The sequence below is a fragment of the Lepisma saccharinum genome, chromosome 2 (assembly GCF_977018435.1).
Source record: "Lepisma saccharinum chromosome 2, izLepSacc3.1, whole genome shotgun sequence".
In the NCBI taxonomy this organism is placed as follows: Eukaryota; Metazoa; Arthropoda; class Insecta; order Zygentoma; family Lepismatidae; genus Lepisma; species Lepisma saccharinum.
Window position 1 is genome coordinate 108,643,289 of NC_139230.1, and position 14,191 is coordinate 108,657,479.

At 37.1% G+C, this 14,191-nt stretch overlaps 1 protein-coding gene across 1 annotated transcript in view; it reads right to left on the reverse strand.

Annotated features, from left to right (window-relative positions):
• Positions 1-14,191, reverse strand: part of LOC145984107 (KICSTOR complex protein SZT2-like) — a 324,200-nt gene that overhangs the window by 292,780 nt on the left and 17,229 nt on the right. The window contains exons 2-3 of the mRNA XM_083117530.1: positions 13,435-13,684; positions 7,413-7,572 (exon numbers count right to left, since the gene is read on the reverse strand). Coding sequence (XP_082973656.1) covers positions 7,413-7,572; positions 13,435-13,684 — 410 coding nt within the window. The remainder of the gene's footprint in view (positions 1-7,412; positions 7,573-13,434; positions 13,685-14,191) is intronic.

The following is a 14,191-nucleotide window of genomic DNA, read 5'->3' on the forward strand; positions in this document are numbered from 1 at the left end:
TGCATAAAGCTACTTCCCTCTTCTCTGTAAAGCAAACAACTTAACTCTTTCATATAAGTGAAACAATTGAATCGAACAAAATAAAGTGTCATATTTCCTTACATTATCAATGGGATTTCTGCTTCAGTACAGTATATCCAAGTGAAGTACTGTGAAATTGACAACATGCAGTTATACCATTAATGCTGACGAAAAGGGTATGTAGATATTAGAAATTTAATGCAAGGAATTTATAGAATTGCATTGTATAGGTACCTGATTTACTGATTTAGCTAACCACACATTAAAACACTAATAATAAAAGCTTCTGAAAGTTCATATACGAGGGGAATCCTGAAAAAAGCTCCAATGGTGTCTATACGCAGCACTAGTGGTCGGAGAGCGACACACACACATGCAGGCAGGAAGAAGTGGCATTTAGCTGTAAATGGTAATAGTCGTAATGCAGCCGTTTTAGGAGAGTTCTAGGTTAAAGATTGCAGCTTTCATACAGTCTCCCACAGACTGCGATGTAACCTACATTGCACGCTCGGAATTTGGCACAGAACCACCAGCAATTGTGTGAGGTGTGCAGACCGGACGTCGTGAACGATAGTATGGTCAGACGATGTTGCAGACAATTCACGGAAGGCCAATCGAATGTGCACAACCCCATACAGCACAACACAGGCCCTTTGCATCACTTCAGGTGAGAGATCTTGGACCACTCCATGCCCTTTAATGTACCGACTTTCATCTCCTGGTTTAACTGAAGATGTTTCTGGCAGGGCAAGAATTTGACAGCTACACTGCGGTAGAGATAGTTCCAGTCTTTGTTTGTCAGACACATATACCATGGGCATACAAAATTTAGTGACATGCTACGACAAATGCCAGAAGAACAATGGTGATTATGCCGAAAATTAAGTTAGGACTCACTGTTACTAATGCAATAAATTACTACTGATATTCTTGTTTTATTTATGCCTAATCGGTAGGGACCTTAATATTTTGTAGTTTTTTTCTAAATTGGTGTATTTTCTTATTTTTTAGTTTTTACTATACGGTGTTATTTTTCCCAAATTCACATTTTTATTTTAGCGCATTTTCTGGCAAATATCTGAAATTATACCTTGACGGTGTTTTTAAACTACTGTTTCACATGGCCTACATATCTTCATGAGAGTTTGATATGTTGAAAGTTGTTTTGAGAAAATTATTTTCCATACATCTTTTTTTAAATTTTAAGGTAAGGATTTTAGGTAATGGAATTTCCCCCGTATATACTGAAGGGTGCATAATGACCATAAGTGGCGACGCACCAAAAAAATTTTAATCAATCAATCTCACGTGACAGATATCGATATATTATAGCACCAAAAATTGGCATTATCTTTTTTTGACTTGTTAGTGTTATGTTTCCCAAGATTCGCGTTTTTGTTTTAGAACATTTATCTGCCAAATATACCGAAACTTAATACTTCATTGTGCTTTTAAACTATTATTTTAAATTGTAGGTCACATGGTCTACGTATTTTCGTGACAGTTTGATATGTTGGAACTGGTTTTTGAGGAAGTAAAAGTAAAGTGCTCCCCTGCACTTTTCCATGAAGGTGTATAGGGGTGTGGAGTTAGGGTCCCACACTTTCTTGATCACGGCTGAAGGTGGCTAGTGATGTGATCAGCACCACAGTCCTGGCTACCTTTATCCCTCAAAGTTTCCTCAAGGTACCAGTTTCATATTATGCTGGCGCCGGAGCAGTCTGAATATGTGGAAAACATCCCAGTTCTCCCCCGCAGGGGATCGACCCCGGGTCTCTCGCATATTAGTCAGATGCCCTAACGACTGAGCTCCATTATTACTCGCTTGACAAATGCCGATGGTGCACACTTAGCTTGGTAATTCAAAACATATCTTCTGTGACAAATACGAAGATGTGGCTCCCTTGTGACGGTAGATATGCACTCGATCTCCTGTTAGAACCCTACCACTTTGCTCTGTGATGCAAATGGTTTTGATAGAAGTTGAAAAAATTGTGGGAAATACATGATTTAATGTGTCTATCAGAATTATTCCATGTACGTATAACCCTACAATTTACTCTTGAGTAAAATGTTGGAAAACTTGCATGTTCTATGTACATAAACATGGCCTAGAAAAGACAAGAATGTTGGATTTCATGGAATTTTTCATTTTTTTAAGGACATTTCTTTTAAAAAATCGTTAAAAATGCCAACAATTCGCATTTTATGCCAAATTCGCATTATTTCGATATTTCGAAGGGGCGAAAAATGTGTCCAGACATCACTGCACATTCCTAAACATAACTTCGCAGCAATTACCATTTTTCACGGTTTTGGCGTTTGCGAAAAATCAATGTCCCTACTAATTGGAAATTACTTTCTGGCCACCCCTCATATAAATCAGTAGATGGAAAGTGAAAATTTAGCAGGGCTGGTAGAGAAAAGTCAATCCTTGAAGAAAGTGATTTGCTTTTATGACTGAATGAATCTAGTAAATATGATATTAAAATATTTACGTATTTATTATTAGTATTTTGTTTCATAATATTGGATATTAACCTTACCCTGTGAGAGATTAATGACCATCTCTCATGAGTTTAAACAGACAGGACAGAGAGTGGCGTTAATTTCAATGCAATACTAGTGTTACAGTAAATTTGAGGTTGGGAGCATGCTCTTGCCAATTTTTATAACTTTCACCAATGCAGTTTATGTTTCACTTTTTCGTGATAGTATTCAATATATATCCCGTTTGGTTGAATTCTTCTTGATATCTAAGAATAGTGCAATGTCATTGTAAACGTATGTTAACTTGTGCGAAACCAGTAATACGTCAGGATGATGAAAGAAGACCTACATTAGCACTGCTACATTAAATAAGGTGAAGTGAGCCAGGAGGGTAATAAAATTCCAGCATCATATTTGCAGTCCATGCAATTTCTGTCGCATGTTGTAGTGAGATACTTTGTCAGGTGGCGATATTCAACAAAAATCGTATGTATCAATGGAACCTATTTGTTTCCATGTTCCTTCAGTTTGCCCAACAAAATGCTTTACTACGTGACAAGTCCCCTTACTACTCCCATATGGACAAGAAAAAATGATAATTCAATGCATTTTGCACGTAATATTTAGAGGCTTAACCTTTACTCCCCCAATGATACCATATGTTATCATCAGAGTAAGGTCGTACTGGCCTGATGATACCATATGGTATAATGGTGCTGATTACGAAATGAATGTGCTTTTTGGACATTCATACTCTTATGTTTGGGTGGAAACTCTCACACAGGTCTGGAGCAAGCCTGGGAAATTCATATTGATGACCAACCTTCCCCCTCTCCGCAACATATCCATGCCACATTTCCGAACAGAGTTTCACATTTTGGCTCATTATTCAATCTGTATGGCACCCAGGAAAATGTAATATGTTTCATTCTCTTTGGAAACGACCATTCTTTGAAGAGAATACTAAGGTTTGCGCCTTTTCACTAAAATAGCGGGAGAAGAGGGGGCAAACCTCAGTTTTTTATGTTTTTTCATTGAAATTCGGTGGTCGCGCCCTCAAACCCCCCTTCCTCCGTTCGGCGATCTGAATTGTACACGGTTGCATGCTCTGATGTTTTATCTGTAAAACAAAACTTATCCGCAGTAGATTGCTCCCATAGTGCCCGAGTTATAACAATTTTCCTCCAAAAATGCAAATTACCTATTTTTCGTAAAAAAAATAATCACATTTTGGCTTATTATTCAACTTGTATAGCAGTCAAGAACATGAAACATGTTTCATTCTCTTGAGAAATGCCCATTCTTTGAAAAGAATACTAAACTTCGCGCCTTCGTCCCAAATAGCGGGAGAAGAGGGGGCAAACTCCAGATTTTTATAGTTTTTAATTAAAATTCAGGGGTCGCGCCCCCAAACCCCCCCTTCCTCAGTTCGGCGTTCTGAATTGTACACGGTTGCATGCTATGATGTATTAGCCGCAAAACAAAACTTATCTGAAGTAGATTGCTCCCATAGTGCAAGAGTTATAACAATTTTCTGAGCAATATGCAAATTACCTATTTTTAGTAAAAAAACAGTGTTTCACATTTTGACTTATGGCACCCAAGAACATGAAACATGTTTCATTCTCTTTGGAAACGTCCATTCTTTGAAGAGAATACTAAGGTTTGCGCCATATACCCAAAATAGCGGGAGAAGAGGGGGCAAACTTCAGATTTTTATGTTTTTTTCAATGAAATTCGGGGTCGGTCTCCCCCAAATTCCCTTCCTCGGTCAGGCATTCTGAATTGTACATGGTTGTATGCTTTGATGTTCTATCTGAAAAACAAAACTTATCTGAAGTAGATTGCTCCTATAGTGCCTGAGTTATAACAATTTACCTCCAAAAATGCAAATTACATCTCTTTCGTAAAAAAAATAATCACATTTTGGCTTATTATTCAACTTGTATGGCACCTAAGAACATGAAACACGTTACATTCTCTTGAGAAATGTCCATTCTTTGAAAACAATAATAAAATTCGTGCTCTGTACCCAAAATAGCGGGGGAAGTAGGGGCAAAATCATTTTTTTTTCCATTGAAATTCGGGGGTCGTGCCCCCAGCCCCTCTTCCTCGGTCCGGCGTTCTGAATTGTACACGGTTACATGCACTGATGTTTTATCTGAAAAACAAAACTTATCTGAAGTAGATTGCTCCTATAGTGCCCAAGTTATAACAATTTTCCTCCAAAAATGCAAGTTACATATTTTTCATTAAAAAAAAATCACATTTTGGCTTATTATTCTACTTGTATGGCACCCAAGAACATGAAACATGCTTCATTCTCTTGAGAAATGTCCATTCTTTGAGAAGAATACTAAAGTTTGCGCCTTCTTCCCAAAATAGTGGGAGATTTTTGTTTTTTCTATTGAAATTCGGGGGTCGCGCCCCCCAGACCCCCTTCCTCGGTTCAGCATTCTGAATTGTACACGGTTGCATGCTATGATGTTTTAGCTGCAAAACAAAACTTATCCGAAGTAGATTGCTCCCATAGTACCCGAGTTATAACAATTTTCCTCCAAAAATGCAAATTACATATTTTTCATTTTAAAAAAATCACATTTTGGCTTATTATTCTACTTGTATGGCACCCAAGAACATGAAACATGTTTCATTCTCTTGAGAAATGTCCATTCTTTGAAAAGAATACTAAAGTTTGCGCCTTCTCCCCAAAATAGTGGGAGAAGAGTGGGGCAAACGTCAGATTTTTGTTTTTTCTATTGAAATTCGGGGGTCGAGCCCCTCAAACCCCCTTCCTCGTTCCGGCGTTCTGAATTGTACACGTTTGCATGTGCTTATGTCTTAGCTGCAAAACAAAACTTATTCGAAGTAGATTGCTCCCATAGTGCCCGAGTTATAACAATTTTCTGTTCCCGTGCAGAGTTTCATAACGATATCTTTAAATAAAAAAATTTAAAAAAGTCAATGAAGACAAAATTCCCTGACATTTCCCTGACTTTTTTTGACACCTCAAATTCCCTGACTTTTCCCGGTTTTCCAGGTTTTCCAGGTCTGTCGCCACCCTGCGAACGCTGGCCTGTGCTGCCCATCATGCCTTTACAATGGGAAATGTTGCTCTTGCTTGGCTCGTTTCCAAGCGACATGTGTCGCGTCTCACTTTGGTATGAAAGTTGCCTTGGACCGAAGGACCCGTGTCGCTTTGGTGTGAAATCCTCGTATCGTTTGTCACGTGTCGCATGTCGCTTTAGTCTAAAATCTCCTTGAGGAAATGGTGCAGTCAGAGCTTGTGTCCCTATGGTTCGAAAGGCTGCATTGAATACTGACTGCTCGCTTTCAAGCAACACTTGTGGTTTGTCACCTCAGTATGAAATCTCTCTCAGGATACTATTTATATTCTAATAACATAGAAAAATAAACTCTAATACACAGTCCAAGACCTGACGTCCGGAATCACATTGCGATGTTTCTTCTTGCTATTTATTTATTCATTTTATTTTACTTTTCTTTCCAAATTAATGCCATTTCGTGACTGCAAATCACTCCACAAATATAACTGTTTCTATCAATTCACGTACCACCTTTCAAGGCAAACAAATAGACATAATATATTCAAAAAACTAACAAAGCCTCATTACTTTCATAAGAAAATTAGCACCGATACTGATCGCACTGCCATCTATGTTCTCATCCGTCTCAGGAACCAGTTTCTTGGGTCGTTTTCCACACTACGTTATTCAAGGTGCTGTACCTAAAGGTTCAAAAATATGTTTTTATTGGTTGATTTGACATGGAATGACCCTATCACATCATCCTTTAGCAAATATTTAATTTTAAGGCTTTAAATAATTTAAAATTTTATTAATTGTATAACATGGAACAGTTTCAGTGATCTGTTGTTTCAAGAGTTCCACATTTATGATCTTATAATAGTACAATTGTTGCTCCACATAGGCTCACAGAGCAAAATTAAGAATGGTAAAATCTGGAAAACATGGTAGCCCGGTTATTCACTTCCATTGCTGAGGAACTGACAGGGTAGGAAATACCTAAGTATGGTGTATGCCACGACAGTGGTAGAATGTGAAAGGGAACAGTCTAACTGTAAAATGCCATTTCCTACCAGTTGTAGCACAGCATGTGGTTCTAACACATCCAACAGACTGGAGGCATTTCGTCAACACTTTATGAACAGTTTTTTGAGACTCATGTCTTTTGTGAACATTTTATGCTGATTTTCTTGGACTATGAACAAAACTTTTTCCACAGATTTATCAGCATTGTCAGACACTAAAAGCAAACATGCATTTTATTGATTCAGTAGGTTGCCCATTCCTCATAGCTATTTGTCCCACCAGCGAGTGTTATTTTTGCCTGGCAGTTCTTCATTAAGCAGATGCCTGTATTCAAGCCTCACAAGTGTAATTGACTCAACTTATCAAAGCTGCATAACAGACTTATTCTTCATCTGAACCATCATCATGGTGACTAACGAGTTTGATGCAGCTACTGATTTACTTAAAACTTGCACATGTACACATGAACCTTCTACCCCCTTCTCCTCCAACTCTCATGATAAATGTAGAGTTCTTCTTCAGTTAGGAGTTAATTTCAGGATTTCATTATCATTTATTCCAAAACCATGACTCTTTATGACCATTATTATAATTACACTGTTTGTGTGTATAATTAAGGCTGGACAAATATAAGAATTGTCAAATGCAATAATCAGTATTTTTACTGCTCCAACATAAAATGGCAAACATTCCATGAAGAACCTCAATGCTTCATTCCTGCCTTCAATTTGGTTAGCATGTTGCGTGTGTGAATAGGTAATGTCACAACTAATATTATTAAAATGATCTACACCAAAAATAAGCATTGAAAATTGAAGGTATACATACATTGGAAAGTGATATATCATCTATGATCTGCTTTCTTGCATTTAATGATGCTATAGATGAACTACGAGATACTGTTCCAGGGCTGTTGTCTTCACCGTCAGATCGTCCATGTCCAGGTGGAGTTAATTTAATTTGACTTGTTCTTACATTTTCATGCAGCCTAGAAAGGAACACAAAAGTGTCATGTTAATTTTAAGAAATATCTTTGAATATGAATACTGTAAAAATTACCTTCAGAATGGTTGTCCAGATGCAGGTGGAAAGTTTTGTCTTAACAAGCTGGCACACGATGCCAGTGAAGTGTTTACACAGAATTCTCACTTTAAAGATGTAAGTACATTTTTTAGAGGGGTGCAAAAGTAAATTTCGTACTTTTACAAACACAATTTTGACCTCTGCGAGTAATGGATGGCAGATGGCTGTCACTTGAATACCAGCAGCCAGTATGATACATCACAACATTTCAGGATCTAACATAGCTCTAATCTTAATGGAATATAATGTAATTCCATTATCCAACCTGACCTATTAGCCAACAAGTCCTATTGGAATCCCATGTAATGTCATAGTGGGTATTAAAAGTGAATTGTGTTCAATGCAGCAGCAACATGGGTCTTTCATCTGTCCCTATCCTAAGGAAGATCAATATATCTTCACCATTATGTCCACCTTTACTAATTTTCTTTAGGTCCATCTTAGTATTGTCATTATTGAATATTTATATTAAATGTTTATCATAAACATGCTTAAATTTATTACTACTGAGAAACAATTGTTATGCTCTTGTTTGCATATTACAAACAATAGTTAAACCTACAACTACAGTGAATGCTCACCCTTCCAGTCTTGGACAATAACATGTTACTTTTAATGATTTTACAAGAGTTGATTATATTTTGAGTAACTGTAGCTCAGTTTTATTGGGGGGAGGGGGCAGGTACTAATAATGGAACCAACAGTTATTTATAATTATTTTTGATTGGACAAAAATTATTAAAAAAAGGTAAAACTAAATTTAAAAGTGGCGTTTCTGGTTTGTTTTGGCTCGTTGAAAGTAATGTGGTTGTAGTACCAACTTCAATTAACACAGTCTTGGCAACTCAAGTGAAACATTTGGCATTGTTTAGATCAGGGTGGCTACAGACAAGCAGAAATGAAATTCCCTGACATTTCCAGGTGTTCCAGGACAAAAATTTAGATCTTTCCCTGACAATTATAAACTAAATTAATAATTTTGCAAATGGAAATAAGAATGTCATACAGATCCAGGTATATTAAGTACCTATATTAGCTTCCACAAAATTGACTTCATTTCTCTAGGATTTGCATTCAAACTGCAAAATAGTGAATTTGAAAAATTATTACTATTCACAGGATAGGGAGGAATTACGGGATATTTTCATATGCAGCCAGTTTTCCAATACAATATTTGATTATTTTTAAAGTTACGACTAAATGAGATTAGAGTGAAGTGATGATACAAAAAGGAATTTTGTAATTTTTCAACAAAAAGGAATTTTGTAATTTTTCAATCTCCTTCGCCTTTCTTGTTATTATATGTTGATATTTCCACTGACGTTTGGAACCCTCTGCTTGCAAGAACCATGAGTGCACTCATTTTTCAATGCAAAAACCTACTTCTATTTTCTATGTAAAGCAAACAACTTAACCCTTGTACACAAGTGAAACAATTGAATCATAAACAACAAAGCATCATATTTCCTTACATTATCAATCAGATTTCTCGTTCAGTACAAACAGTCACAGTATATCCAAGTCAAGTACTGTGAAACTGCCAACCTGCAGTTATACCATTATTACTGGTGAAAAGGGTATATATTACTTACGTGAAATTTTGAAATTTTGTATATCTGTGTTGCACAATTTAATGGTTAAATTCTATTAATTTCAAAGACTCTCTGTCTTCATTCACTAAGCGGAGATGGTACCGTGTCACTGCTTTGTTTGTTCCCGGGCAGTAGTAGTTGCAATTTCTCCCATTCGGCGGTGCTGGTGTGTGTGTATCCTGGTTTGCATCGTCTGCTGTGCTTTCTGCATCCTGTTGTCAGGTGGTGCTGCTGAGTGGTGTTTGGGGAGCTGGGCCATGCTGTTTGGTGCAGTGCAGTTTCTGTTCCCCACGTGGCTGGGGGGGGGGGGGGTCGAGTATGCACACTTTTCATTCTTTTCATTTTCTGGTCTGGGATCTTTTTGAGGACGGGGTGCCAAGACGGTGTTCCAGACACTGTACCCTTAGTGAATGAAGACAGAGAGTCTTTGAAATTAATAGGATTTAACCATTAAATTATGCAACATGGAAATACGAAATGTCAAAATTTCACATAAGTAATTTTAAACCACGTTTACCGCATCCATCATGAAGGGTATAAATGTATTAAAAATGAAATGGAAGCCATTTATGGAAGGGGAATCTAGTGCATTGCAAAGGTGCCTGATTTAGCTAATCAAATATTAAAAGAGGAACACGCTGTTGATAACAGCTTCCGAAAGTTTATGTGTGAGGGGCATCCAGAAAAAAGTTCCAATGTCACCTGTACGCAGCGCTGGTGGTCGGAGCGCAACATGCATATGCAGGCAGGAAGAAGTGTCATGTGGCTGTAATCTGGTGCAGTAAAACGTAGCTGTTTTAGGACAGTTCTAGGTTAAAGATGGCAGCTCTCATACAGTCTCCCACTGACTGCAAGGTATGTGTGGTAATCACATTCTTGTATGCTCAGAATCCGGCATAGAGCCACCAGCAATTGTGAGGTGTACAGACCAGACATCATGAGCGATAGTTTGATCAGACGATGAAGACCAATCCAATGTGCACGACCCCATACAGCTGAGTACAAACAGGCCTTTTTACATCATTTCAAGTGAGAGATCTTGGACCACTCCCTGTACAGTCCTGACCTTGCATGTACCCACTATCATCTCTTTGTTCAGCTGAAGAGATTTCTGTAAGTATCGAACTGCTATGTTCGACAAAAATCGCATGCATATAAGGAGCCAAAATGTTTGTTCAATGAAATGTTGTACCACACCAGAAAAACGAGGATGTACAAGGTTCTGTTTATGCATGGAATTTTTGTCAGATGTTGCAGTCCGAAGACATCCAAAAAAAATCAATTCCATAAGAATGCCATGCATGTGATATTTGTCGTACGTTGTAGTTATCATTTTGTCGAAGTTCAACATTAGTCAGACAGTGATATCCGACAAAAATCGTATGCATCAATGGAGCCTAAATGTTCATCCGACAAATGCTGTACCATGACATTCAAAAAATTTAAGGGTTGCATAGCCAGGGCTCAAAAAATCCCGGTCGCCAGGGCGACTAAAAATTCCAGCCTGGCAACTGTGATCTTTTGCTGTAATATGTACGAAATTTCGATGGTTCTAATTGCAGTACATCGTAAGTTAGCAAATTATTTTTTTTTATCAACATTGTTAGCTTTCCATAGAGTCAGTAACAATTTCTTACCCTTTGTCCCCCAACTACCCATTTCCTGCTTTCTCAAATAATTTAGCGATGTTTTGAATACCGTGATCCTCAGCATCTTATACAGTGTGTTTCAAAAGTCACACAACCCAAACTTTGGAAATGTATATCATGGAAACCGTAAGAGATATTTACACCGGGTTTTCTGCATTATAAAGCCTTATCCATTGAGATGTTTTTCAATGCCTAAAATTATCAGTTCACTCCGTACAGAACATTATATAAATTAATAACTGATGGAAAGCAATATTCAATTTCTTCCAGAAATGAACTTCTGAGTAAGAAAAATATGTAAGAAATTATCGAAGAGTCAGAATTAGACATTTGATGACCGATGTCATTTCAGTCTGTCATTTATGACCAATATTGGTCATGTGCAACATTTGATGAAGTTTTGACTGGAGATTTTATGGGTAAGTGAAAAGTGCCATTTTTGGGACACATCTCCGTATAAGGCAACACTAGCAGGTCGAAATATTGCCAACAGTCGCATGCAACATGTATTGGCTATACATTTTCGTGAAAAATCGTAAATCAAGATTTTGTGCCAAAATTGAACTCCTGAGAGAATCCTAGACTGCCCCTGGTTACATTGAATTCTAATCGCTCAATTTCGCTGCTACAGTGCCTGTTTTTTTAATTGATTCAGCATGGCGTATTCATTGGAGCAGTGCGTGTGCATTGCTGAAGAGTATTTTACTACTCATTCTTACACTCATGTGCAAGAGGTTTTCCAATAAAAATGCCCTGCTTCTGCTGTACCTCACAAAGCAACTGTTTTAAAACCAGTCAAACACCAACATATGATCACACAAATTGTTTAAGAGTTGGTATTTTTTGTTGAAAATCAGTTCTCAGATGTTTTCAGCAAATTAACAATGTTTTTTTTAAAATAATGTAATTGTTTTTATTTAGTTAAAGGCTATCATAAATTTATGAACCCAGTGATAGCCTACAGGATTAGTTTAGTGCAGAAAACGCAGTGTAAATATCTCTTATGATTTTCATTATATACATTTTCAAAGTTTAGATTGCGTGACTTTTGAAACATACTGTAGTATGCACTATTGCTATAGGTGGTTTCCTGGCACCTGATCTTCAGAGCTGGCACCTAGCTTTGAAGAAAACTTTTCGAGCATTGTGCATAGCACCCTTTTTGTTTCCATGTTCCTTCAGAATGTCCGACAAAGTGCCATGTTACGATGCCCAACAACTATCGGACAGTGCCACAGTAGTAATGCCCCTCCCCCTCTTCCCTCTCTCTGTTGACTGTTCTGTCCCCTTACTACTTCCATACAGACAAGAAGAATGATAATTCAATGCATTTTCCATATGATATTTAGAGGCTTATCAAATTTTCCTGCCTCTCTGTAAATTTCTCTCTCTCCCTCCCATCCTCCATCACTGGTTTCTGTTCTGGTGCTGCGGTTGTGTTGTGCATAAAAGGGGCCTGAGATTTAGCAACAAGATTTCCTGTTCCCATGCAGCACTACATAACAACATCTTTCAAAGCAAATGACTGGCACATTCATTCCATGAAAAAAAAAGTCAATAAAGACAAAATTCCCTGACTTTTTTTGACCTCTCAAATTCCCTGATTTTCCAGGGTTTCCAGGTCTGTCGCCACCCTGACAGATGCCAAAAATAATAATAATCCGTCACGCAAAAGCCCATGAAGGGCCTAGGCGTACCTACCGACTGCCAGTCTCCCTCCCACGCTGTCCTTTGTCACCTCTAAGCGTGGAGATCTTCAACCAGTATTGGAATAATCAGGGAGTTGGCCCGACGTATCCCCAGCCATTATAGTAGGTCTCCGTGACCAGTGATGCCAAAATTACAGCAGTTAAATTTAACATAATTAATATCAGGTAAAGTTGATTGTGAATTGCATGTAGATATATATTTCTATTATCTGGGAAGTATTAGTTGCCGAAATTAAAGTATATTTTTAAGATGTTGTGAAATATTTCTGTTGTAACTACTTTTGTATAAAACATTCCTACATGAACACTCAAAATCTTAGCCAAGGTAGAATTTATTGTATATGTATATGTACACTATGAACATTACATTTTCACCCTCTAACAAGGTCTTCTTCAGACAAAGATTCGCACTAAAACTTTTCAGAATTTTTTAAAAAAATTAACTTCCCGCAAAGGTTCATACTAAGAATTTAGTGTGAATCTTTGTCTGAAGAAGACCCTGTTAGAGGGTGGAAACGTTACATTTGTAGTGTGTTATTTTACATTAAATTCTGCATTGGTCAGCATTTTGGTTGTTTTATTAAACATGGAAACAAGGCTTAATAGTGTTATATATAAACAAAATTATTCTTATTATTAGTTGCATATATAATTTTAAATATAGCAGTTAATTATAATTTAGTACAAATGAAATTACTGACATATTTTACATCAAGTAATTTTAAGAGATTTACTTGTTTTCAAAATTAAAATTTCTGTAAACTGCTAAAAAAAAATTGTTATAATTGTATTATATTCATAACAAAAATGTAAATACCTAAGGTAGTACACATTTCCTGAGTTGTCTCTGTAGACAAACATGTTTTTTCTATTATTCACTGAGAAACGATTAAGTACGCTGCGAAGAGCCAATATTCCTCTTGATAATCCCTGTTTTCCAGGCCCAGTCTTTAGACGTGGATGTAAGATAAATGGTGTTTCCCAAACCACACTGCAGGAAAATGATCCAGGCATAAATTTCATTGTTGCCTCAAGGTAAGTACTCTGTGCTTCTGCTTCTGCACCATCTACAAGAAACAGAAATAATAATAAAATATACATTATTTTTGAACAAACGTGAACATAAAGGAAAGAACATAACATGCCTAGTGAAAATTCTGAAAAAAAAAAACAAAAAAAAAAAAAAAACACAATGCTGACCCAAGAAGAAATTTATTTTATTATAAAACATAAACTAAACGTAACGTTTCAACCTTCTAGCAAGGTCTTCTTCAGACTCTGCACCAAGTACAAATGTAACAAGGTACAAAAACGGGACGATACATATACACAAACATTACTCCCCTGCAGACTATTAGAAAGTTGTTTGGAACATTCTAGCAGCTGGCTCTCCCTTGTCAACTGTACTTTCATCTAAAAGGCTAAACATATTTTCTTCCATCTAGAATGTGGTTGGACTCTTTATCTCACGCTCTTTTCCTTCATTCTTCTTCCTTCTTCTCTCCTCTTTCTCTCTTGTCCTTTCCACTCTTTCTAACACCTTCTTCCATTCTTTGTTTATCTTCAGTCCCCCA